Source organism: Opisthocomus hoazin, chromosome 10 (genome assembly GCF_030867145.1).
Source record: "Opisthocomus hoazin isolate bOpiHoa1 chromosome 10, bOpiHoa1.hap1, whole genome shotgun sequence".
Lineage (NCBI taxonomy): Eukaryota > Metazoa > Chordata > Aves > Opisthocomiformes > Opisthocomidae > Opisthocomus > Opisthocomus hoazin.
The window spans coordinates 30,686,314-30,712,896 of NC_134423.1; the positions used below are offsets into that span (position 1 = coordinate 30,686,314).

Here is a 26,583-nt window from a genome sequence, read left to right on the forward strand (position 1 = left end):
ATGGGTGGCACTGCGGGTGCCACCCCGACCCCTCCGTCGCGTACCTGCGCCCGCAGAGACGCTCGCCAGCGCCGCGTCCCGTGAGGGCTCCGCGGTTCCTCGCGCCGTATGGTGCCCACCATGATCATACAGCGTTGGCCAAGCAGTAATACGTCGCTTGCTGAAACAATAACCTATCCTGAGCTTAAACAGGGCTGTTGTCAAGATTTATATATATTAAAATGCCGGTAATTGCACGTTTGTGACATATTGTAATTTGGATGCCAGTTTGTAAATAGGATATCGGGAAGAAAAGCATCAGCTGCATTTAGAGAGGTAAATCGTGGGGTCATGCAGGACAGGCCGATTGATGCGGATTTTGAAGATTTTAAAGAGATTTTAAAGAAGCTCCGGAATCTCTCTGGGGCAGCCTGGGGAGTGGGCAGGGATCCTGCCTGGATCCGAGATCCAAAAAAATCCCCATTATTTCCACTTCCACGTCCGAAGCGGAGTCGTTTTCGCAGCCCTTCGGTGCCTTTTAACTTCTCTTTATCCCCTAACGCGTAAGAAGGCCGACAGCGTTCTCCCACCCCGCCGGGATGTCGGCGGAGCGTTGCCGAGAGCTCTCGGCCATGGTACAGGTGTGAGACGCGGGAGCGTGGGGGCTGAGCACGGCCGTCACTGACGCGGTTTCCCCGCCAAGCGAGGCGGTGCCCGAAGAACGGCGTCTGGTTTTACTCCCAGTTTGGGGTCCTGCGTAGGGAGGGAGCCGATCGGAGGTGGACTGGGCTGCACGGGACCCTCGATCCCCCGTCCGCAGCCGACAGGACACCCAACGGCACAGCGCATCCCTCACAGGATTTATAATTTCATTTATTTTTACATTGCATTTTTCCAAGGCGAACCACACATTTCCTAAAACCCACCCAAAACAAATTTATAATTCTTTTTTGGGGTTTTTTTCATTGCATTTTTACCAAGACAAACCGCGCATTTCCTAAAACCCACCCAAAAAGGGCAGGGGAGAAGGAGCTTTGCCGCCGCTCCCGCGGGTCAGCAGGGGCAGAAATCACCCCACAGACCTATCGACGCCGGTGTGGACCTCGGCGGCACCCACGTGCCGGTTCCACACGGAGTATTTCGGAATCCCTCTCGTCAAGCTGATGGGCGCAAACGAAGTTTGCCGTGAAAAAACCGTACTGACTTCACCGAGCGTGTTTCCATTGCGTTCTTCGGTGCCTTTCTCAGCGCAGGGCTGGGGAGAGGTGGACGCCAGCCTTCGGCTCGGCCCGAGCTCCCGGGGGATGCCGAGGGGAAGACGCGGAACACCCAGCGCGTGGGCTGAGATCCTCGGGTCGCTTCGGTTCAGGGTTTTTTGGTTGAGGGCTGGGAAATAAACCGCCAAGGGTTTTATTTTTACTTCTCGGCGGCGTTCCCCCCGTCGGTTCTCAGGGCGATGCTGCGGGCAGAGCTCCGTCCCCGCCGCTCCCCACCTGCTTCACACCGGCCCGCTCCACGCGCGACGGGAAAAGCCCTCCTCTCCCGCCCACGCTGCGGGGGAACCGGGCTCCCCACCCGGCTGCGTGGGGCGGGACACGGCGTGTGTGTCCCCCCCGGGACACGCAGCCACCCCCGCGACACGCAGCCCCCCCCCCGGACACGCCGCCCCACGGGACACGCCACGCCGCCCCACGCCCCCGCGGCCCCGGCGGCGGCGGGCGCAGGGACCTGCGCGGCGCGGCGTGCCCGTGAATGAAAGACGCCAGGAGGAAAGGGTGGGTGGGCGGTGCCGGCGCGGCCCCGCGGGCCAATGGGAGCCGGCGGGGCCTCGCGTCACGCGGCGGCGGGCCAATGGGGGCGCGGCGGGCCTGAACTTTTGCCACGGCGGACAAGTTGATACATCGCGGGGGTGTGTCCCGCCGCCGCGGCACCGCCGGGGGGTGGGGGGGGGGGCCGCCTTAACCCCTCCGCTGCCGCCGCGCCGCCCTGACCTACTTTCCCGCGGCGGGGCCGGACCCCCCGCGCCCTTCCCGGTCCCCGAGGGGGGAAGCGGGGGAAGGCGGCGGCTCTCCCGCCGCGGCTGAGGGTTGGGGGTTGGGGGGCGGTTGAGGGGGAGCGCCGGAGCGCGCGGTCCCTTTAAGAGCCCGGAAACCCGAGCCGGTGTTTGCGCAAGAGCCCCGGTGCCGCGCGGAGCCGCCAAAGTGTCTAGACTGGCACATGATGGGCGGCAGCCAATCGCGCCGCCGCTCGCGAGGGGCCCCTGCGCGCGCGCCCCGGCCACACAAAAGCCGGCGGAGGGGCGGGCGGACGGGCGCGAGCCGGCCGGGGCGCGCGGAGGAGGCGGCGGCGGCGGGAGCCGCGCGCGGTGGGACCGGGATCCGCGCGGCGGCGGCGGGATACGCACAGCGCACGTGCCGGAGGCTGGGCGCCTCGCCGCGGGTCGCCTCGTTCTGCTCTTCTTCTTCTGATTTTTAATGATTTTTAATAATTTTTTAGTGTTTTTATTATTTTTTATGATTTTTTGATGATTTTAAAATGATTTTTGATGATTTTTTAAATGAATTTTAACGATTTTTGATGATTTTTAACAATTTTTGATTTTCCTGGCTGTTTTCTTGGCCGAAGGGAACCGGCACCTCCGGGCGCGGAGCCCCCCCCCGCCCGGCGCAGCGCTGCCCCGGGGGCTCCCCCCGCCCCGGCAGCCGATGTAGGGCACGGCGCGCCGCGCCCCGGCCCCGCAGCCCCCTCCCCCCGCACCGTCTATGCCCGCGCCGCCTCCCCCCATGCTGCGGCCCCCCCGCCGGGCCGTCGGCGATTCGAGCGGGGCGGCCGGGCCGGGGGCGGCGGGTCGGGGCTGAGACAGAGCCGGCGGCGGAGGAGCCACGACCCCCACCCCCCGACGGAGGAGGAACCGCGGCCGCCCGCCTGTCGTATGTTCAGGTCCAAACGCTCGGGGCTGGTGCGGCGACTTTGGAGGAGCCGAGTCATTCCCGACGGGGACGGCGGAGATGGGAGCGCCGGCAGCGGCCACCGCCACCTGGGACCCACCGGTAGCTACGAGATCCCGGAGAAAAACCCCTCGGCGGAGATCGCGGCGGTAGCGCGCAGCCCGCTGCGGGACGAGGAGGACGAGGAGGAGGAGGAGGCCGGCGGGCACCCCATGGCGGAGCGGCCCGGGGCTCGGCACGGCTCCGGGGGGGCGAGCCCTCGGCGGGCGCCGGACACCGACGGCCGGACCGTGACCTGCTGCCTCTTCGCGGAGCGGGAGCCCGGCGGCCCCCCGCACCCCCCCCCCCACTGCGCCGCCGCCGCCGCCTCCTCCTCCGGCTCCCCGGAGCGGCGGGGCCGGGAGGCCGGGTCGCGGCTGGCGCTGCTGGAGCGGGAGCTGAAGGCCGTCACCTACTCGCTGCTGAAGCGGCTGAAGGAGCGCTCGCTGGACAGCCTGCTGCAGGCCGTGGAGTCCCGCGGCGGCACGCCCGGCGGCTGCGTGCTGGTGGCCCGCACCGAGCTGCGCCTGGGGGGCCAGCCCGCCCCCCCGCACCTCCTCCTGGGCAGGCTCTTCCGCTGGCCCGACCTGCAGCACCCCGCCGAGCTGAAACCCCTCTGCCAGTGCCAGAGCTTCGGCCTCGCCGACGGACCCACCGTCTGCTGCAACCCCTACCACTTCAGCCGGCTCTGTGGGCCAGGTGAGAGGCGGGGACGGGGGCCGGACCCCTTCCCGGGCTCCCCCGGCCCCTTCCCGGGCTCCCCCGGCTCGGGGATGCCCGCCCGGGTTGCGCCTGGCCCGGGGTCCCCCGCTCTGTCATCCCCCCCACCATCCCCATCCCTCCTCAGCTGCGCTTAAAAAAAGAAAAAAAATCCCCTTTCTTTCCCTTTTTCCCCTTCCTTTTTCATTTTTCCTCCCCCCCCTCCGCTGTCCAGGTGCCGAAGGAGGGGGCTCAGTGCGTGTTCTGAGCTTTTTTCAAATTTATTTTTTATTTTAATACCGTGGGCGTAGGGCTGCTGGAGGACGCCGGCCTCCCGCTGGCGGTCCCTTCTGCGGCGAGAGCTTTGAGGTTTATGGGGGTTTTTTTATTATTATTATTTTATTTAATTTATTTTGCAATCCGGGATCCTGCCTCGCTTTGCATCGCTGCTTTGAAAGAAACTTCTGTGCTGGGCGTGCTTCCCCCGGAGATCGCTAGAGGCTGGGAGCAGCTCGGCTTTTCTGGTTCTGGCGTCGGCCGGGCTGGCTGCGCGTTCGCAGGAGCGGTGCGTGCGGTTCGGGAACGGGCACGGTTTCCAGCCCGCTTCCCCGCGGCGGCGGTCGCTTCCCCAGCGGTAAACGGCCACGAGCCCTGTGCCGGGCGTAGCGGGGAGCAGAGCTGTGGTCGAGTGGTTCCCGATCGTGTGGGTGGTGGGTGTCCAGGCCGGGGTCCCACCCGCTCCCACCCAGAGCTGGGAACGGTGGCAGGAGCCCGGGAAGGGCCCCCATGCCCTTTTCCGCAGGCGTTTGCGTGGCTCCTGGCAGAGACTGTCCATGTTGTCCATCACCCAGCTCGCTGTGGGGTGACGTAGCCGAGCGGTGTGAAAATGCCTCGGTGCTTCGAAGAAGTCCCCTGTGGCAGCAGGTCGGGCCGTTACATCCCCGTTGGGACGTCAGCACCGTGGTGCTTTATTTTGAGACTCTTTAAGCGCCCTGTGAGAAGAGCTTCTTGCCACTGGGCACCTTGTTGGGTTGGAGAGAGGAGGGACCTATTCCTAGAGGCGGTAAATGACCGCGGGCCATCCCGGAGCCATCGCGCAGGGGATGCTGAGGGTGTTCCCGATGAAGTAACCCGAGCTGAGCCCCAGTTGTTGGCCTGGGTGCTGTGGTTTTGGATCTGTCTGGGAACTGAGGAGCACACCCTGCCTTCAGTGGCCCGGGGTCAATGCGATGCCATTGACTTCTCAGGACAGTTTCTCGCTGGAGTCGGTGCCTGCTCAGTGCCGGTGCCATGACAGAGCCCTGGCTGCGCGCTCCTCAATTTTAGCAGGTTATAATTCAAGAAGCGCATCACTGACATAATTCAGAAGGGAAAATAACCCCTTCTAACCAGTGCGTAAAGCTGATGGAGGACCTTCGTCAGCCTTTGCCATGGTCTTGACTCTGAGAAGGACAGCAGGAGCCGGTCGGATGACCCGACTCAGCCAAGCACTGCCAAGGACTCGCTTAAAACTTCAAGCGCGTGGCTGCTGATGCGCCGCTGCCGCGTGAAGCCACGCGTGCGCTTGGGAGCTTGGCTGGGTGGAGGTCGGGCTGGGCAGGGTCACGGGAGGTGCCGACGGGTTTGTTGGGGCGGACCAAAGCTTCTCCGGTGGCTTGTTGGCTGAAGCCAGCCTGGCCCCTGGGGTCAGGCTTCACACGTGCCGAGGGGAGTGTCTTTTCGTCACCCCGCGCTCTTTTTCCGTCCTTGTGATGCGTGCGGGGAGCTCTTGTTGAGCGCGTGTGTGCCTGAGCCATGGTTGGAGGGTTGTCTCCCGGCACAGGTGATGAAAGCGGCGTTCTCCGGGAGCGGCGTGCCCTTTGGTGGGCTTCAGGGTGTGGGTGGCCAGGCAGGGGCACGGGGCGGGCGGCGTAGGGCAGAACTGCAGCGTTCTCAGTAGTAAAGCTCACTTGGAAATGTCGAGGTGGAACCCCTGTTCTTCAGAAGCTGGAAAAGCATCTTGGGGTGCTTCCAAGTGGGTGTTTACAACCTTGGGAGAGTTCCTACCCTGGAAGAGAGAGCGCGAGGGTTTCGTTGATAAACCGAACACGGCACTAACATGGAGTTTTGTTTTTTCCAGAGTCTCCACCGCCTCCCTACTCTCGGCTGTCTCCTCATGATGAGCAAAAGCCACTGGGTACGTGTTTCCTCTCCTCCGATCTCCCGGCAGCTCTTTCCTGGTGCGGTCCTGGTGTTGGTTCTAAGACATCCATCCCTACGCGGCGCGTCAGGCAGAAGCCAACAAGTCGGGATTTTATGGCTGCTCGTTAGTTCTGAGCAAGCATCAGCTGACGGGTTTTAAGAAGTAAATGGATGTCAGTTTATCCTACCAAATTATCGTGTAGACACATGCAGATTTTCCAGAATAATACCAAGCGCTATTTTTAATGAAGCCGTAATGAAAGGTTACCAGACGTCGTGTTTTGTCTGCGTGTGTAATCGGCGGGGTGGCGGAGCGGAGGGAGAGCGGGAGCTCCCGGGTGCCATTTCCATAAAGCCCTGGCCGCGCAGTGCCGCGGAGGAACCGGCTGTTGCCCGGCCTCTGCTTATTACCAGGAGACCTCAGCTCTCGGAAACTCAGCGCTGTGTGATTTCTGAACGGCGTTGCGCTTTTCCTGATGAATTAGAAAAGGGTTTTTTAAAAAAAAAAAGCTCGGGGAAGTGGCTTGGGTGGTCAGGCTGGGCATGAAGTGAGGGCTGCTGTAAGCCTGGCACTGTGCAGCCTCGGAGCCTGGTCCTGCAGGGTTCATGATGATGTTCTGACCTGGCATCGCTGAGTCCTGACCATCCTTTCTCAGCACGAGTAAATGGGAAGCAAAGACGCGGGAGGGAAGGGAGGAATCCCACACCCCACTTGGGTTTCGTGCCGGGATCAGCGTGGCTATGGCCGCATTGGGAGCGAGGGATTTCTCCCTTCATCCCATAGTGGGTGGCTGTGATTTACCCAGGGTAACGACAGCGGCAAGCCGCTGTGGCTCCCCATCGGGCAGGGCCGGGGAGGACGCAGGCAGGGTTTGCCGGGGCGACAGGAGCGGGGCAGCGTGCCTGCCCGTGCCACCCAGCCCCGAGGGAAGGGCCGAAGGGGAGTCTCTGCCCTGCCAGGCCTGGCCGCTGCCCGTGAGGGACCGGCTCCATCACCACCGCAGCCAAGTCTCTGGCCTGGGGCAGTGACCAGAGCCTCCAGCAAAGCAAAATCTGCTGGTCATGTGGTTTTTTTTCCTTTTTTTTAAATTTTTTTTTTTTTATTATGTGTGGAGGCAAAGAACAGGAGTTGTCCCTCCCCACGCTCCCCCTTCCAAGTTAATTCCCTTTAGAAACTGCTTGTGCTGCAGGGAGAGCTGATCGTGAGTGACGTGTGACTTTATTAAAACAACAGCCAGGGACTGAAATTTGCTTCACTGGCTGGTTTGATTGGAAAAATAATAGTTAATCGGTGAGCAAACAGTTGAGCACTTAATTAGAGGGGTGTAAGCAAGAGAGAATAACAAAGACTCTTAACTTGTTAAAACAAAGTTTCCTTCGCTTCAGCAAAGAGGAAGGAAGGAAGGAAGCAAGAATAAACAGCTTCAAGAATTTTAATGGCGATAATTAAGTATAGTAACTATGAATTGTTTAGAGGCTTAGTGTAACTTTATCCAGTAAGCACCAAGTTCCTACTTGTTTGATCAACTTCGCTGCAGTTATTTTCGTGGTCGAAGCAGTGCGGGCTTCGCGTTCGCCTGGTAGAGGTGCAAAGTTGATCGCTGCTTTCTGGAGAGTTGCTCTTGGGGAGAGGTGGGCTGGTGGCAGGAGAGCCGCGGGTGCGCGCGTAGCGAGCGCAGGAGGACTGAAAAATCCTGATTTTGTTGTTGTTTCCCCCCCTCCCCAGATCTATCAGATTCCACGTTGTCTTACACTGAAACAGAGGCTACGAACTCGCCCAACGTCACGCCCGGAGACTTCTCAGGTTGGCAGACGCTTGCGCCTTCCCGCGCGCGCCGTCCGTGCTGGGGCGGGGGTGCCGGGGGAGGCCGGGGGTCGTGCTGCCGCCTCACTGAGGGTCTTGGTGTGAAAACAAGGGAGGGGGGAAAAACAAAGAGCGGCTGCTGGCGTCGATCGTCCGCGCTCCGCGTGTTGCGATACGATGCTGTGTGTGGGATGGGCGCGCTGGGGCAAGTGGGGATGCTTAGGAGGTGGCCCCGGGGCCACGCGTGTCACTCTGGAAGCCACCTGGACCTCACCCGAGCCCCGGGGTTGCGGGCTGGCGTGGGGCCGGGCTGCACGCTGTCGTGTTTTCACGGCGGGAGAGACGTGGCCGTGGCAGACGGTGCTGCCTTGTGGTGGCTCTCACCGAGTCCGTCCAGCTGGCGTTACCTGTAGGGTCCTGGCCCTGCGGTGCAAAGCCTGCTTTCACGAGCAGTGCTCCCAGCCGCGGTGCCGTTGGAGCTCCCGAACAAAGCTCTGCTTAATTAGGTCCTGGTTTTTGCTCTTGGCAATCTTTCATGCGTTTAGTGGTGTTTTGTAAGGTCTGGGGTGGTTTTACCTGCAAGCAGGCAGAGTTGGGGCTTTCGTTTGCTTGGCGTTGGGCTCTGGCTGCCCGTCCGTCCCCTCCGGTGTCCTGTCCCAGGCTGGGTGCTGGCTGCGTGGGGGCAGGAGGGACCCGCCTTTGGGACCAGGTTTAATTTCCGCGTGTGAAATGACTCGGTTGATGGTCTGAGAGCTGAGATGGACAAGCCCTTCGTCCCGGTGAAGCCCCACGTGCCTCCTGCGTGGTGGGGTGGGGCTTGGGCACCTCAGTGCCGAGTTGCCGGATGGCTGAGCGCGTGGTCGGGGTTTGCTCCTCTCTCTGGGAGATGCTGTAAGTTGGCAGTGGTGGAGGGGACCCTCGGGGTGCCGCTCCGTTAGCCTCCGTTAGCGGCTTTGCTCTTCGCCTGCAAGGGTTCATGACCAGTTTGGTGAGACCTGCGGCTTCCTTGGGACGTTTGAGCCGATCCTGACTTTGCAGCGCTCCAAAAATGAGCATTGAAACAGCACGGCACCGCGGTGTCACGGCGTGACGGCGGTGCGTTTCCTTCCGGAGATTTTCCCTTCTTCTCCTTTAAGGTTCTGCTGCCGCGGTCGGTTTCGCCGCTGCCGCGTGCCGAGTCCAGCGTGCCGGCCGGCCCCGCGTCTGTTGTGCTGCCAAGTGTCCGCAGCAGGGGAACAATTGATAGCCAGGAGTTGGATCGCGCAGGGTTGTGCTATAACAAATATGTGCTCGCAATTCCTAACGAACATTCCACGTCCGTAAGGCTCCCCGTGCCCGTGGCTTTTACCGTAGCTTGGTAATTGTCATTAATTACGGCAGCCGAGTTTGAGAACTGGGGTTCCTGAGGATGCAGTGGTTCAGCTTCGCTCACAGCTGAGTCCTTTATGGGACATCTGGTGGGTTTTCTGGAATGGAGATTTTAACTTTTACTTGAACAATATAATGATAACATGTGACCGAGATTGTACTGAAATCGGATACCTGCTCTCCCCCTCTGTAGTTTCCAGTGGTGTAACTTTTAATAAGAGTCTGGGGCTGTGTGATTTATTTTTCCCCAGTGCTCATGATTGCTGAAAGAGGATAAGAGCTCCGCTGAAGTTAACCCATACTTGTCATCACAGGGAAGTAAAAGGAAGAAAAGCACTTAGACTCGAGTCTATCTGCCACATTTCAGTTTGTTTATTCTCCATTTCAACTTATTAAATATGTCTGCTTGAAACGTAGGCCTGTGTGAACGCTACACAAAGCACCTGGTCTTCCCTGCCTTCTCCTGTGTGTGCCGAAGGAGCTCAGCGTGCGCTCAACTCCCCTTCCAAAAATAAGTACATTTTGGATCTAGCATCAAGCCACGACTATTTATTGCTTCAGCTTTCATCATCAAAAAGGCTTTTCCTACGAAAACCACAAAATTCAATTTTGGGTAACAAAGAGAACCATTCTTCTCCTGTTGCTCGTTTACTCGATGAACTTCTAAACAGGAAGCTTTCGCGTGAAGTCAGAGGAGCGTCTTTGTGGCATGTATACATTTTGTTTAAAAAAAAAGTGAGCCCTGTTTTTGAAGCAGAGCTTTTCATGGCTGTAATACTGCTCTTGAAAGTAGGAAGGAGTCTTGAATGAACTAGCAGGCTCGTTGTAAAGTTCGGAGCAGCAGTCTGTGCTAACTGGAAGCACACGTCGTGAATAGCTCCCGTGTCGTGAGCTGGGGCTGGATGGATGATGCCCCAGAGTCCTCTTCATCTGAGGTTCAAAGCGTTTGGGTCGCGAAATGGAGCTGTCTGTCCCAGGAGCAGTGTCCAGCCACGGCATTTCTGTCGGGCTGGGGATGCTCCTGGTTTCTCAGTGAGCTGCTGCGGCTTGGGAAGATCTGGCTTGGTGGGAAAAGGCGCTTGGAGGTGTTTGGTCCTGAACTTTCCGTCTTCTGAGCTCAGGCGTTGTCACGTTCAGGCTTACAGGAGTACGAAAAGGGGCTCCATCTTTTTCTCGTTAGGTGTATTTCTGCAGCCGTGTCCGCATGGGGAGCAGAGATGAAGAAAGCCGGCTGTTGGGGGGTTGTGTTTGGAGCCCAGATGGTTCCCCTGGCCGCGGTTGTGCCTGTCCTCCGGCGGAGCCTTGGCCGGTGTCGGCATCCCCGGGCTCTCCCGGCCAGATCTGGGGAAATACCAGGGAAAGGGCAACGTCCAGCGAGGCAGAAACAAAAGCTCAGCCCCGTGACTCAGAATTGGTGGAACATTGGTAGTAATTTTTTTCCCCCCCTTCCCCTCCGACTTGGCTCCTCTGCCGTGTGCCAAGAAGCCGCTGTACCCGTCAGACTTGCCAGGCTTGTAGAGGGCTGCGCTGCCGCTGCGGGGACCGGGTCCCTGCGGTGGGGACGTGCTGGAGCAGCTGGCGGGGGCCACGGGCCTGGGGGTTCCCTGCCTGCCCCTGCATACCGCAGGGCTGGGGGTTCCCTGCCTCCCCCTGCATCCCACAGGGCTGGGGGTTCCCTGCCTCCCCCTGAATCCCACAGGGCTGTCCCTCACCTTCCCTAGGAAGGACCCTCTTGTGTAGACCACGGAGTAGCCCCCCTCCTCAGCACTCCCCTCGCACAGCGTGCTGCGTCACTCTGTCTTTCTGGCTGAAAAAGCCCCGTGAATTCCCAAGAGCAGTGACCAGAGCTCTCATTAGCAGTGGCGTTAATTTCTGGAGGTCCTGAGGCCCATGCGGGAGGGGAACGGTTGAGCCAGAGGCGGGAGGGCCGAAGGTGGTGTTGCTGCTCGGTCTCTGTGCTGCCTTGGCCATCGCTCATGGCTGCTGCAGGGCTGGAGCAGCTCAACTGTCCTCTAGAGAGTGCGGGAATGTTGGGGCACGGGGGCTCTTTGGAGCTCTAAGAAAGAAGATGAGTCGTTAGCTGTAGGAGCGGATGGGTGGCGATGGGTGCAGCTCAGTCCCCAGCCGCGGTGTGGAGGTCCCGCACCGGCTGAGCGTCTCCGTTGAAGGTACGTATCACAGAATCACAGAATGGTGGGGGTTGGAAGGGACCTCTGTGGGTCACCCAGTCCAACCCCCTGCCAAAGCAGGGTCACCTACAGCAGGCTGTAGAGGACCTTGTCCAGGCGGGTCTTGAATATCTCCAGAGAAGGAGACTCCACAACCTCCCTGGGCAGCCTGGGCCAGGGCTCCATCACCCTCAGAGGGAAGAAGTTCTTCCTCATGTTCAGCTGGAGCTTCCTCTGCTTCAGTTTGTGCCCGTTGCCCCTTGTCCTGTCGCTGGGCACTACTGAAAAGAGCTTGGCCCCATCCTCCTGACACGTAACGAAGACTATGCCTGCAGCAGGCAGTGCCAAGCCCTGATGATAGCTATTTTTCCTCAAAATGAACCACTCATCCCTAGAGCCTGTCTCATCTGTCCATACATGCCTGCTCGTTACTCCTCGCTTAATCAGGAGCCGTACCGGTGTTCGCGTGGAAAGTTTCATTGTTCGTATGGAAATGCCTTTGTGAACCGGTGTTGCCCGCGAGGCTCGAGCCCTGTGTGTGGCCGGGTTTTCTGGAGGGAAAGGGCTCCTCGCCGAGCGCGATGTCCGACCTGCCTGCCTCCAGTTCTACAGGGGACCACATCCTGCACCCGGTCCTTCTGCCACGGACGGCCGAGCTGGAGCCCCGGCTCGGGATGCTCAGCGCTGGGCGCATCCAGGTGGGAGAAGGGAGGGTGGCTTGGTGCTCTCTAATGTCCCTGGGCAGAGAGACGAGGAGAAAGAAGTGCTACCAGGGGAGAGGCGAGAGCTGGGAATGGGAGAAGAGCAGGAGGGGAGGGGGCACAGCAGTGGGGTTTGTGCCAGCATGGAGAGGCTTTGCAGGGAGCCAGGGAAAATGCTGCTTTCGAGTTTTTTTTTTTTTTCCAGAATTACTAATTTTTTTCAGACTTCAAAATCCATTCACTTCCCACGTGCTAAAACTCTGCGAGAGTTTTGGCTCTGGTGAAGCCGTTGGTGGCTGGGTCGGGCATCCCAAAGGAGAAGCGGGGAGCTGGCGGGTTGCTGGAAGCGTGACGAATTCCTGGCTGCGCTCGGGGGTGGTGGGCAGCCGGACCCCAAAGTGGAGGCACTCGTGAGAGTCTGCGCCGAGCAGCTCTGCCGCAGCCTGGAAGGTGGTGGGATCCACGTGGAGATGGGATCTGCCCAGTGACCTGCTCCATGCTACCCCTCCAGAGCTGGTGGAAGGTAGATGTGGATGGACGGAGAGAGGAGAAACAGAGACTGAATGGGCTGGAGCTGATTTAAATCATTTTGGATTTTTTCCAAGGCTTGGGAAGGTGGAGAAGCTGCTGGCGGGGCGGCGGTGGGGCTGGGGGTGTTGGATTTGGGGAGCAGAGTCCCCGTAGCCCCGAAGGGAGGAGGAAGGCGGAGCGTGCCCGTCCGTCCCGGCTGATGACTCAGTCCCGCTGAAGCAACGCCACGGCTCCAGAGCGGGAGGGCTTTTTTCTGCTTCCAGCAATATTTAGGATGAACTGAAGGAAGCATATTTTTAAAACCCACTGAATGGAGAAAGTGAATGTCTCTCTTCCTCTCCCCCCAGAAATAACAGACTGCAAGGATTTATGCTAACAAGGAAATTTATGAAGATCCTGTGTGTTAGGACTAGGGAAAAAAAAAAAAGCCTATAAATATGTAAGGCGGATGTGTGTGGAAACTGGGCAAACATTGCCCTTTCCAGACTGGGGGAGAGATTGTGAAATTACCTGTTTAATGGGGGAAAAAAAAAAAGAAAGATATTTTTCTCATCAATACGGTGGCAATTTCTTCTGTGGGTGAAATGTTGGTTTTGCAGCTCTCTGGCGATCGCCCCTGGCTTCGGCACGTCTCGGGGCTGGGCTCCCATCGCAGCCCTGGGCACGGGTGCCGGTTTGGGGTGGCAGCACTGGGTGGGGGCTGCAGGACAGGTCTGACCCAGCATCACCCTGGAGCCTTTTCGTCCTTTCTTCCCCTGTCCCATTGCAGAAACAAATCCATTTTGGAGAGGGGAGAAAAAAAAAAAGCGTATCTGTGCATCCAGTTTAATCACAGACAGATGTTTATTTGGGCCAGTAATGGTTTTGGTTTCCTTTTTCTTTCATATTTAACTTTAAGTTCGCTGGCGTGTCTTACCCGGCGCAGTCTGTAACAATCAGGGTTTGGCGGAAGGCTCTTCGTGTCGGAGGAGTGCGCGCGTTGCCAAGAGCTACTTCTTTGATGCAAAAAAATACATCCTGGAGGTGCTTTGTCAGATGTTTTTATATTAAACATTTTTCCTCCATAGTTTCAGTTTGCCAACGGGAAATAAAGCGCATCTATTTTCCAGCGCGCTTCAGAGAGGGATCCTTTGCTCGGTGTGAAGGTTTTCCCCACGTGACCGTGGGCAGCTGCCAATGCTGGAATCCCCATCGGAGAGCGTGACCGCGCGGCAGCGTCCGTCCTGAGGGTCGGGAGAACTTCAGGACCATCACCTACCTTTGCTGCGGGTTCGTTCACGTGCGGCTTCTGGCCCTGCCCGGGGCTGACATCAAAGGCAGCCTTGCAAACTGTGGGGAATGAATTCCTGAAAGGGAAGGTGGGGAAGCGCTCGGAGACGGCGTCCTGGGGCTTTCAGCGTCTGCCCCTTTCAGAGAGACGCAGGTGGGCTCTTCTGTTCTACAACAAACGTCTTTCTGGGTTGACGGTAGATCCACGGGCGCCTGTACATTTACAGGAGGGCTGCGGGTTTTTTGCGGTACGCCTGTGCTTGCCGCAGTGGGTGGCTCCGGTGGCAGCTCCTGGAGTGCAAATGTTTTGATTCTTTGGAGCAGAATGGGATGGGAAACAATCGTTGGTTCTGCAGCCGGGTGGGCTCCTCGTTGTGTCCGAAGCTGGTTGAAGGCAGCGCTTCATCCATGGGCAGTGTAACCTGGCAGAGAGTGCTCCACTTGAGCAGTTAGTAGGCAGTTGGAGGTGTTCTCAGCAGCACTGAGATGGAGCAAATATGCTGTTACTTCCCAACTGAAGACAAAGCACCTTAGATTAAGGCTGGGGAAGATATTCCCTGCACGTGGTTGTCTCTCCCATTCAAACCCTGCAGGGCACCTCATGTTGGTCCCCCAAACCCAAGAGCTGTAGTGTTGAGGTCTGCAGGAGCTCGTTCTTGTAGAGCTTGGGGATGGCCACGCTTGGGTGACAATACACCTTCACGCTGCCACCTGTGCCCAGCGTCCCATCCAGAGAAGCAGGAGAGGTGCCGGTGACCCCATACGTGCAGAGCACGGGCCTCTGGAAGGAAGAGGAGATTTTGGCAGTGACCATGCAGCTGTAGAAGGGTTTCTAAAGCAAGTGACACCCGTTTAAAGTATGCTACGGGTTGTGAGCTCACAAGACAAGCCTTCTGGTCTTGAAATTAATTCAGAGCTGAGCCAGTTAGTAGCGTGGGGAGGGGAAGTTAATTTTGTGAAGGATGAGGGACCGCAGGGGAATTTGCTGGAGATGGGGAAAATGGATGGTTTGTGCTGAAGGTCTCCCAAGGAGGGAAACAAAGATGATTCTGAGGCTTTGCATCCTGTGCAGTGAGAGTGTCGTCACCTGCCTCTAAAAATACCATCTGCCAGGAGGAAAGGCATCTTCCTGGACTGGGAGATGGAGAAATGCACCTTCGTTACTAGCCGTACAAATGCCTTGCACAAGAGCAACGCTGTTCTCCAGCGCGTTGATGGTGCCGAGCGGGGAGGACAGAAGGGAGCTCCCACAGTGTCCTGCCTTCGACCAAGGACCTGCCCGCCCCGAGGAGCAGCTTTAGCTGAGACGGCTCCCGTGATGTTCTTCATCTGAACTGACGGAACGATGGTGGGCTCCCTTCTTCCCACACGTTCTTCCCTGCGAGGAGTCAGGGGTTTTCCCAAGGTAGATGGGGTGACTGTTGCAGAGCTGCGAATCGAGCCGACATCTCGCCCATTGCTCCACGTGAGAGAGCGTCTTTCCTCTTCGGTGATTATGGTGGCTGATACCACTGCTTTAACCCCCCAACACAGGCAGCACGTAGAAGAAATGTGGACAATCTGAGCCGCCCCTGGTGCGGAAGGAGGAGAAAGAAAAAGCAAAGCGGGCTGCCGGAGCCTGGGGATCATCTGCCTGGGGTAGCGCAGACTGCCTGGAGCACGAGGGGTGGAAGGAGCTTGGCCTTATCGATATTTGGCCCCGTGCCTAATGCAGGGATTAAAGCTGCTTTGCAGAGGGTACCTCCGCGTTCGTGCGTGTGCGTGCGGCTCCCCGGCTCGGAATCACAGAATCGCAGAATCACAGAATAGTAGGGGTTGGAAGGGACCTCTGTGGGTCATCTAGTCCAACCCCCTGCCCAAGCAGGGTCACCCAGAGCAGGCTGCACAGGACCTTGTCCAGGCGGGGCTGGAATATCTCCAGAGAAGGAGACTCCACAGCCTCCCTGGGCAGCCTGGGCCAGTGCTCCATCACCCTCAGAGGGAAGAAGTTCTTCCTCATGTTAAAGGAGAATTTGCCGTGACGGACCCAGGCAGGATGATGCCCTGGAACGAACGTACCGCGGGCAGCGTTCGGGGAGCTCCGTTGCCTTGTAGGCAAGACACTGAATTTCTCTGTACGTTTCTGCAGAGAAGGAGAGAGAATTGCCCTTTCTGTCCCTCGCTTTACCTGGAACTGGGATGGCTTTTCGCAGCTAGCCGGGATGTTTTCAGCCTAGAAGTTCTTGGAGTGAGTACAACACCCAGATAAAATATGTTTTTGTCTGTGGTTCATTGAGCGGTTGTGATGTTTGGCCTTGAATCACAGAGTAATCGCATCCCTCACTTCTCCGAGCACCTAAGCATCACACTTAAAAAAAGAAACATCGGGAAGTAAGCAAGTTACTTAAAAGTAAATTAGTTTAATCTCTGTAGCCAAAACATGACATTCTTGCACCCTATTAGGAGTTGGATATGGCTTTCTAGGTAGTAAAAGGTTTTTTTGATGTAACTCCGGTTGTGTCTTTTAAACAGCGCATATCTGATGAGTACGTCTTTGTTTGAACTTTGCTTTTTCTCTGTGCCTATGTTTTGCTTTTTAAATAGATGTGCTGAATACTGAACATAGTGTATTTAGGACCTTTGAAAATGGTGGATGTTTTGAAGGCAAGATTTTGGCTTCTTATAGGGAGCTGTAGAGAGAGGCTTGTATTCACAGTTACAGTAATAGATTTTTTTTTTTTTCGTGGCACTTTGATGGGTGAGAGGTGTTTATAGGCTTGATTCATAACTGAGTTACTAAAGTTTTCCACGGAAATAACTTATTAAATCTGTGGCGCTCACCGAAACGATTGAAGTCTGTGGATTTGCTGTTCATCAAAGGCACCTCCTTTCCCGGACTCCGGTACCTAACTCAGCATTTTACCTCTGGAGGATGCTCAGACCCGAAAGGGCGGTGCGATGTGGGAGCTCGAGACGTGTTTTAGTAAGAAGAAAAAAAAAAAATACCCAAGGCAAACTGGAAAGGCGGAGGAAGAAAAAAAAAAAAACAACCCTTCAGGAAAAACATCCCCTGTCGTTGGGAGCTGCTGATGGTTAAACCTGGTTTTCTGGAACACTGCTTATTTGTGTGGATTTTACTTTGCTGCTCTACAGCCGAAAAGTACATCCCTTTACTGCTGCTGGCCGGGCCGCCGGCGGCTTTGAAGTGCCTCGAGCCCCTGGAACCGCAGGTTCGATTTACTGGCAAAGGAGACTCGGCTCTTTGTCCTCCCGAAGTGCCGGGGATCCGAGGGGATTAGGCACACGGCGGCTGAGATTCCCAGCCCCGCCGAGCCCTGCCGCCTGTCCCGCCGTGCCGTGGGCTCCGGGAGGGAGGAGAGGAGCGGGCTCCGTGCCCTGTCCAGCCCTGCGGAGCAAAGCCCGGGCAGCGGCTCCGGGTGAGGATGAGGAAGGACGTCGGCTCGTCGAGGTCACACCTTGTTCGGGGGGCATTGGAGCTGGATGGCGCGTGTCCCAGCAGCGGGCTGTACTTGCTCTCCCTCCTCTTTTACATCTTTCCCTTGGTCGATTCCCTCTAAAACTGGATGGTTGGTCTGGAAAAAAGCACTGCTGCGGGGGCTGAGTGCTGAGAGAGGGAAGGCTGAGGAGGAGTCGTGCGACGCTCCGCCAGCGCCGGGGTCTGGGCTTCAGATGCTGAGAACTGTTGAATTCCTGGGTTGGTTTTGGTTTTTTATTTTGATAAGAACAAAAACATTTTGCGTGGAAATGCCTGTCTTGGCTGACCTCTTCCAGAGTTGCTGAACGCTGACTTCTAATGGCCTTTGGAGCTCCTGGGGCTGGAGCAAGGATTAAATGGGCTCCAGTGTCGCAGTGCTGGAGCATGTTGCTGCCCCGCAGCCCCCTTCCTGGAGGTGCTTTTGCTTTGGTGAGAAGCTGAGCAGCCCTTTGCTTCGTCATCCCTGGCTTTGGTTAGGGGGGAACACCAGCACCATCAGAGGATGTAAAAGCAATTAAAGCCAAAGCCCTGTTCCTGCACAAGCATCTCCCTCAGCAGCCTGTTTTCAGCCGTTTCAAAGCAGGCAGCTTGTGCTGCATCCACCCCGTGTCATCACCCAGCGTCGTGCCCGCAGCGCGGGCCGCTGCCTTCGGACGCGGTCCCGCAGCGGTGACGGGGCCGTGCTCCGATGTGTCGTGCCCCCATGTCGGGATGCAGCTGCTGCAGCTGAGCCAGTCACCCTAGAATCACGTACTGCAGCGGTCCCGCTCCTCGTTTAGCTGGTGGTAAATAAACGTGCTTCCCTCCCTGCCCCACCAATGCCACAGAATTAGCTCTGATGACCGGACCTGCATTCCCTCACACGAGAAAACCTGCTCCTACCTCTCCACGGGGATGCGAACTTTGGCTGAGAACAGGCGGGCTGCGACGCTTCTCTCTGCCCTCGGCGTTTTGCGTTGCAGGTTGTAAAAGCCCGCGTACGAAACTTGCCAAGAGGTCAGATTCCCAACAGCGTAAGAGAAGAGGGGTCAGTAGAAAATTTCTATTTTTCTTCACAGCAGTTTTCTGTTCCTGGGGGAGTGGGAGGCCCCTCCCCACCCCGCTCCAAGCGCCGTTCTCAGAGCAAACCCCGGACCAAAGCCCTCCTTCCCTCCCCAAACGGCAATTCACGTGTGAGTGCCCCCGGGTCACCTTTGCTCTCCCAGCTGGACACCGATGCTCAGCTGGACCCACTGCAGCTTGGCCATCTTCCCCGCCTGGGCTTTGAAGAGCTGGTTGCTGCCCTCCCCTTCCTCCGCCGGCCTTCGGGTTTTATGGATTTGGAGACGTTCCTCCTCCTCCTCGGTGCTCTTTGGCGGAGGAGGACCAGGCTGCCCTTTCCTCGCGTTGGCTGGGTTCTAGAGGCCGGAGGAGGAGCTGGAGGCCTCGTCCTGCTGCGGCGGCATCTCGCTATGCGAGGAGGACCACGGCGGGGATACCTGGACAGGATTTCTCGCACTGCGGAAGGGTTTGAGACACAACTGCGTCGGTTTTATCTACATATTCCATTAGCAGGAGCGAAATGCGCCAGCAGGAAGGCTATTTTTCAGCTCTTTCCATTTATTAAGGTCTCATTTGCTAAGATTTTTCCATTCGAGGAGCCAAAGAATGTTAAAGACTTCTAAAAAAAACGGCAGCTGCCTTTATGCTTTCACACATAGTGATGCAAATCACTGTTGTCTGTTTAATGAGGAAAAACAAAAACATTGACTGGAGGGTTCGAAAGGAAGCCCTGTAGATACCAGCATGGAGGTGTAGCGCTCGGGTGTCCAGTTGGCGGGTGCCGATGGCGCTGCGCTGTCCTCTGATTTATTCCACCTGTCTCTGGAGGGATGGACACCCTGGTCAGAGCCCATCACTTTGCTTTCCTTTATTTTTTCTTTTTTTTCTTCTGGCTGCTACAAAGCACAGCCTATTCTCAGGGCGAGCGCCTGGCTCTGCGCTCAGACAACGGCCCGTTTGTGAGGTCCCGCGCCGGCAAAATGCGAGTTTGTCCACTTGGAAGAATGAGGCGGTTGATTCATCTGCCCCTGTGGAAAGGCTGTGGGGTCTGGGAGCATCCCTGTCCCGCGCCGGCAGCGGGGAAGGCAGGCGCAGAACTCCCCTGGCTCTGCCTTCTCTCCCTTCTGAGCGGATGACGTTGTGTCGCTGGCCCCGACGATGGCTGTGGGAGCAGCGCGGCATTGTCCCCTGACGACACAGTCACTGAGTCCTGAACTCTGCCTGTGGCTTTGGTATTCGTTGGTCTTGGAGCCCTACAGTGAGCTGTATCTGAAAATGAGCTATATATATATTTTTTTTTTCCCCCATTCTTCTTCTGAAGATCCAGGGAAGCCATGGCATAACCTGACTTCTTGCAAAAAGCTACCTGTGGAATTACGCTGAGTAACCGGTTGCTCTGTGCTCGGTGCTGCGGGTTTGTTTAGGGTCCAGCACTTGGACAAGGGAAACAAACGCCTCGGGAAAGGTCTTAACGCTGACCAAGTCTAAACAATAAGCAAAGTGTATGGGAAGGGCCGTGCTAAAGCGTCAAGGACGTTTCGAAATGTCACACAGACAGACGTGATGCTGGGGGAGACGGTGCTGCGTGGGCTGGTGCCCGTGGCCTCCTCCTCCTGGGCTTGGCTGGGCTGGTGGGGCCCTCGGGGCGAAGCGGGGGGTGTGTTGCCTTGTCTGGTCTGTGCTGGGGTTTTTGATGGAGTGAAACTGCCGTGGCCCTTACGGTGTCCGCAGGGAGCGTCGCTTCGGCTGTCTTTGCCCGTGTAGAAAGAGGAGCTCTCGTCCATGCGGGCGGTGAGCAAAGGTCAGCGGACAAAGCTGTGCCGAGTCTCACAGCTGATGGTCGCGGGTGATCCCGAAAAGCTCCGGCTCCAAGGTTAGAGCTGGTTGGTTTTGTCTCGTGCAACGACTTGGTGCGTCCAGCTGTGGAGAGAGAGAGAGAGCAGATGTGAAAATGGGGAGTTTAATGCCTCGGACCCAAACTGTCCCTGTCAAATGTGTGTCTGCAGCTGCCACCTCGAGCTGTTGCTGCCACGGGGCTGGTAATGGTGAAACTGAATCCGGGAGGTTTTGATTTTGCCCTATGCAAAACCAGAGGACTCTTTCTGCTACGACTTTACGAAGCCCTGAAGACAAGACGCCGTAGTTTTGAGCGGGATGCGGATGCCTGTGCCGGGGTGCAGGAGCAGCCCTTCGTGGGGTGGCCAGGCCTTGTTTTTCCCAAAGCGTCTCAGGAATCGCTTTCCGAGATCTGCAAAAAACCCGAGCGAACAAAAAAACCCAACAAAACTTTATGAATCAACCGGGAAGCCAGTAAAAATTAGTAGTAACAAGCTCATTTCAATAGAAATGGGTTTGCTGCTCTGCTGGCTGCCAACCATTTATGAGACTGGCTGGATGCCGGTGAGCAGGGTCCAGCACGCTGCATCCTTCCACCCTCCTGCTGCTGGAAATAATTTGTGACTTAAAAAAAATAAATAACACTATTGTGGAGCTTGTTTTATGGTTGGGGCCTGAGCTGGGTAAGGGTGACAGCTCTAGCTAGCTCCAGACTTCGCGAAACCTGGCTGGGGGCTTTCTCCTCCATCTGGTGTAGGGTTTTGCTGGGTATCCGTGGTGCAGGTGAGGACACTGGTGGATGCGTGTTGCATCCATGGCACGTTCGGTCTGCTCCCCAGATCCGATGCGAGGGGAAGGAGCTGGGTCGGGGTGGCTGTGCCGATGCAGGGGTGTTGGAGGGAGCGTTGGATGCCGTTAGATGTGTTGAGCAGCTCAACGGCACCTGGCAAAAGGCTTGCCTGGGGCTTTGGCATTGATGCCCCAGATATGTCTGCTCATGTCATATTTCCCTTTCTGTTCCTTTTTCCTACGAGGAGCCTAGGGAAATGCCGTATGCAAGGAAGTGAATAGGTTGGTTGGTCCAAATTATAGCTAGAACTGACTCGTTGACCTGCTGCAGTCTGTGGCGATTGAGGAACGTGGTGTGAATGAGCCCATCGGATCCCTGTGGTGGGACAACGATTGTGCATCGGTATCTGCCAGCGCCGGAGCCTCTGGGGAAGCAGCATTTCCTTCAGGCCAACGCGAAGCAGTTCCAGCAACCCCTGGGGATGCTGAGCCACGGGGCTGCTCCAATTCTGGGTCCCCATCATGGGGTGGGATCAGTCTGGTTCTTGCTCCATCGCTCAGTCCTCATCCTCCCGGGTCACAGAATCGCAGAATCACAGAATGCTCAGGGTTGGCAGGGACCTCTGTGGGTCACCCAGCTCAACCCCCTGCCCAAGCAGGGTCACCCAGAGCAGGCTGCACAGCACCGCGGCCAGGCGGGTCTGGAATATCTCCAGAGAAGGAGACTCGTTCCTGTGGCGTGAGCTCTTGGGCCTGCGGGATGGAGCGATCCTGGGATGAGGGGTGGGCAGGGGGAGGCTCTCAGCCTGTTCTGTGTCCCTCAATGAGTGGGTGATGCACCGTGTGCTTTGCTTCCCAAGCCCCTGTCTCTGGTGGGGACATCCTGGCCCTGCCGAAACCCAAAGCTGTTTCCCAGTGAGCCAGGTGATGGCTTGTCACAGAATCACAGCATGGCAGGGGTTGGCAGGGACCTCTGTGGGTCACCCAGCCCAACCCCCTGCCCAAGCAGGGTCACCCAGAGCAGGCTGCACAGCACCGCGGCCAGGCGGGGCTGGAATATCTCCAGAGAAGGAGACTCCACAGCCTCCCTGGGCAGCCTGGGCCAGGGCTCCGTCACCCTCCGAGGGAAGAAGTTCTTCCTCGGGTTCAGCTGGAGCTTCCTCTGCTTCAGTTTGTGCCCGTTGCCCCTTGTCCTGTCGCTGGGCACCACTGGAAAGAGTCTGGCCCCGTCCTCCTGACCCCCACCCTGCAGATACTTGTAGACATTTTTAAGGTCCCCTCTGAGCCTTCTTTTCTCCAGGCTGAACAAGCCCAGCTCCCTCAGCCTCTCCAGACCCCAGAACAAGCCCTTTGCTGATTTGACCCATATTTAAATACCACATGAGGCTCCCAACATGGGAGTCCACCCAGCTTTTCCACTTGCGCTGGTTTTTATTTCGACGCTCCCGCGGAGGGATGGTCTGTGCTGGAAGCTGGTGTCCGAGCCGCCCGTGGCAAAGCCTCTGTCCGTCCCTGGCAGGCGCGCAGGCGTCCGTCTGAATGGCGAAAGATTTACGGCCGTCTCCTGGAAAAATCGGTTTCTGGGATGCCACGGGACGCTCTGCTAAAAGCCGCTCGCGTGTGACTGGGAACTTCCACCCCAGAGGAGAGCAAGGAAATTCCTCCGCGAGTACAAAGTAAGGTAAAGATCCTATGCACGTGGTGAGTTGCTCTTCCCCTCATTGTTGAGCTATTTTAATGAAAGGGAAATGTCAGCAAAAGTATGTTTAAAAAAAAAAAAACAAGTCACTTGCACATCACTGGTTTTAGAATAGGAGCGCTCCGGGCAGCTTCTTCGCCGCTAAAACAAGAAGATCAGAGTCGTTTTTGATTCCCAGGTAATTATGGCCACATATTTTGAAATATCCATGGTCTTTTCCACGTTGAGTCATCAATATGGACCTTTAGAGCCGGATTGAATTCAGCTGTGCTTGAAAGGGTCGGTCATTTGAGACTTCTAACATTAAAGATCTTTGCAAATTAGTTTTGCTCTTGCCATGCTGAATTTGTTTGTGTAAAAAACCTCAGCGGATTTGGTATGTGCCTGGCTTTGAAGGGCTTCGCTTCAAAGGCTGCTTGCGCCCGGCGTTTTATGTGCCGAGCTCCGCTGTCGGTGAAGCTCGGCTGCTTGGCGGGGAAGCGTCGGCTCATGGCTGCGTGGATCCCTGCAGGAAGGAAAAGCTGAGCCGTAGCTTTTCGAAGCCATCAAGGAAACTGGATGCCCAGGGCTCGTTCCTGATAGGAAACCACCGCCGGAGCTCCGTCAGGGAGTACGGTGTGCAGTCCGCCCTCCCCGTCCCGCAACGCGTGGGGATGCACTTGAACCTTCCCCTGCACCGGCTGCGTGGAGGCAAGCAGATATGTTTGCATATGTAGATGCAGCGGGGAGCATAGCTGGCGTTTTAATTATCCTAAATGAGGCTTGCGTGCAAAACCGGGCGTGCAGAACGCTTCAGCGCAGGAGAGACAGGGACCTGTTGGAGCGGGGCCAGAGGAGGGCACAGAGATGATGCGAGGACTGGAGCACCTCTCCTGCGAGGACAGGCTGGGAGAGCTGGGGCTGTCCAGCCTGGAGAAGAGAAGGCTCCAGGGAGAGCTGATTGCAGCCTTCCAGTACTTCAGGATACTTTACAAGAAAGATGAGGACAGGCTTTGTAGCAGGGCAGGTTGCGATAGGACAAGGGGTAATGGCTTTAAACTCAAAGAGAGGAGGTTTAGACTGGCTATAAGGAAGAAGTTCTCTCCAGTAAACGTGAGGAAACCCTGGCCCAGGTTGCCCAGAGAGGTGGTCAATGCCCCATCCCTGGAAACACTCAAGGCCAGGTTGGACGGGGTTCTAAGCAGGGTGATCCAGCTGGAGATGTCCCTGCTCACTGCAGGGGGGTTGGGCTAGATGGCCTCTAAAGGTCCCTTCCCACCCAAACCATTCCATGATTCAATGACTGTCTGAACTGGGACGGGCTGGCCACCCAGCCTGTGAGGAGCTGGGGGCTGGGGAGCTGGGCATTTCAACGCCGGATGGTTTGGAGGGCTTTGGGTGGTTGCAGTCACATTGGGTTTGGTGTCTGCGATCGATACCGTCCAAAACGTGGTTCCCTCCCCATCTCTCTCCTCCTTGCTTTGGCTGTGGACCAGAGGAGCCGGTGGTGACCTGCCTGGCATTTGGAGATTGAGGGGCAGTTGGTCGCAGAAAATTCACCCGAGATCTTTGCAGTCAGAAGCCAACCGCAAGAGTTGCCGTCGGACCATAGCTAGTACTTAAAAAAAAGTAAAAATAAGATTGCAGAGTTTCCCTATTCTTGGCTCAAAATCCATTGTTTCAAAAAATAATTTAAATCTCAAAAGCAAAAAAGCGAACAGGTTGCCCAGAGAAGCTGTGGCTGCCCCCTCCCTGGCAGTGTTCAAGGCCAGACTGGATGGGGCTCTAAGCACCCTGGGCTGGTGGAAGATGTCCCTGCTCATGGCAGGGGGTTGGAACCAGATGATCTTTGAGGTCCCTTCCAACCCAAACCATTCTATGATTCTATGAACCTGCCTAACGTTGCGGCGTTTTGCATGTTCGTAGCAGATCTGTCCCCAGGCAGGTTTTGTTCGTGGTGGGGCAGGAAGCCCTTTCTCGTCCAGCCCGTATGTGTGCTGCAGGTTTTCAATGTTCATTTTAAAATACATAAGCTGCAGCAAAAAGAAAAGGTGCTGACGGAAGGGCTGTCATCTCCCACAGTCTTGCCCTGCTGAAGAGAGGTGCTTTCAGAGCCCGGCACGACATCGATGAAGGCTGACGTGGGCGGAGAGCGCGTTGTCCATGTTCAACGTGGTGGCTTCCTTCCTGCTGATGCTTTTGGGCTGCTTGATCTGGCCGATGGGCAGGGGCTGCCCTGGCTGGATGCAGGTGATGCGATCAGTCGGGGTTTACCTGAGTACAAACTAACCAAGACAGAGCGCTTCTGAGAGCCGGAAGATAATCCCGGATCAGCCGTGGCTCGGATTGCCACCGCTCCATCGCCGCCGTGCAGAAAGTGTTTGTTTCTCTCCTGTCCCCCGACTTTTCACAGAATCACAGAATGGCAGGGGTTGGAAGGGCCCTCTGGGGGTCACCCAGTCCAACCCCCTGCCCAAGCAGGGTCACCCACAGCAGGCTGCACAGCACCGCGGCCAGGCGGGGCTGGAATATCTCCAGAGAAGGAGACTCCACAGCCTCCCTGGGCAGCCTGGGCCGGGGCTCCGTCACCCTCAGAGGGAAGAAGTTCTTCCTCGGGTTCAGCTGGAGCTTCCTGTGCTTCAGTTTGTGCCCATTGCCCCTTGTCCTGTCGCTGGGCACCACTGAACAGAGTCTGGCCCCGTCCTCCTGACCCCCACCCTGCAGATATTTAGAGGCATTTCTAAGGTCCCCTCGCAGCCTTCTCTTCTCCAGGCTGAACAAGCCCAGCTCCCTCAGCCTCTCCTCATAGGAGAGATGCTCCAGTCCCCTCCTCATCCTCGCAGCCCTCCGCTGGACACTCTCCAGTAGCTCCTCATCATTTTTGAACTGGGGAGCCCAGCACTGGACACAGCACTGCAGATGGGGCCTCACCAGGGCAGAGCAGAGGGGGAGGAGAACCTCCCTCGCCCTGCTGCCCACACTCCTCCTCATGCACCCCAGGATCCCATTGGCCTTCTTGGCACCCAGGGCACACTGCTGGCTCATGGTCACCCTGTCGTCCCCCAGCACACCCAGGTCCCTCTCCGCAGAGCTGCTCTCCAGCAGCTCTCCCCCTCGCTGAGAGTTGCACACAGTATTATTTTAATCCCGGTGCTCTCGCCCCTCCTTTTCCCTCTCCCCTTCGCCGCAGGCTCTTTCCCCCCGTGCAGGCTGCGCAATGAGAACCAGCTGGCTCGGAGAGCAGATTTCCCCTCGGAGGCAGGAGCAAGCTGCGCGCAGGGGCCGGGCGAGGGCGAAGCTGGCACCGTGCGGGGCCGGGGCTGCTCAGCCCCAGCATCTCGCTGCCGCCTGGCTCGCCCTCAGCCCCCAGAACCCTTTTTCTCCTGGCTCTGGCCTCGCTGAAACGCACGGCGGTTTTACGACTGGGGTTTTGGGCTGGCTGCCGAGACATCCCATGTCGGAGCATCGCCTGGGTGCTCGCGCGGGCGACATGGAGGGAGGAGCGGGATGCGGGATGTGCCGTGCGGCTTTCTGGCTCGCTGCTGTGGCTCGGCCGCCTCCGGGCATCGCAGCACAAGCTTGCTTTGATTAGAGGTTCATTAAGACATGGCGCTTATTTGTTTCTCGAGCTCTTCTGCGGGTCAGGCTGGCTTGGTGCCGGTCCCTGGGTTTGAGTGCTTGTGGCGTGTTGAGCACGGGAAGCCTCCGCTGGGATTTCGAGCCATGTTTTCCACCCTGGTCAGACACCCGGGAAGGTCTTAGGCATTCAGAGGATGCTTTCAAGGCAGGCAAGCAAGTTGAGGATTTAACTGCCAGCAAAATGGGTTACAGCATTAACAACTCGGGCCTCTCTGCTCCATGAAGTGCCAAAAGGCCTGGTCACCTCCACCCTGCAGTGTCCCAGAATGGTGCTGGCAGCACAGACTGGAGAACGGGGCTGTAGCTAAAACATACGTCAGGATTAAGGTCTTGGCTTGGGCTCCTGGGATGCATTAGGAGGAGTGTGGGCTGCAGGGCGAGGGAGGTTCTCCTTCCCCTCTACTCTGCCCTGGTGAGGCCCCATCTGGAGTACTCTGT

General features: G+C 57.3%; 1 protein-coding gene across 1 annotated transcript in view; it reads left to right on the forward strand.

The window, feature by feature from the left end:
- The first annotated feature begins 2,308 nt into the window (after nucleotides 1-2,308).
- The window catches only part of SMAD6 (SMAD family member 6), a 47,323-nt gene continuing 23,048 nt past the window's right edge, over nucleotides 2,309-26,583 (forward strand). The window contains exons 1-3 of the mRNA XM_075432135.1: nucleotides 2,309-3,665; nucleotides 5,785-5,841; nucleotides 7,573-7,650. Of these exons, the coding sequence (XP_075288250.1) occupies nucleotides 2,912-3,665; nucleotides 5,785-5,841; nucleotides 7,573-7,650 (889 nt within the window). The 5' untranslated portion in view covers nucleotides 2,309-2,911. The remainder of the gene's footprint in view (nucleotides 3,666-5,784; nucleotides 5,842-7,572; nucleotides 7,651-26,583) is intronic.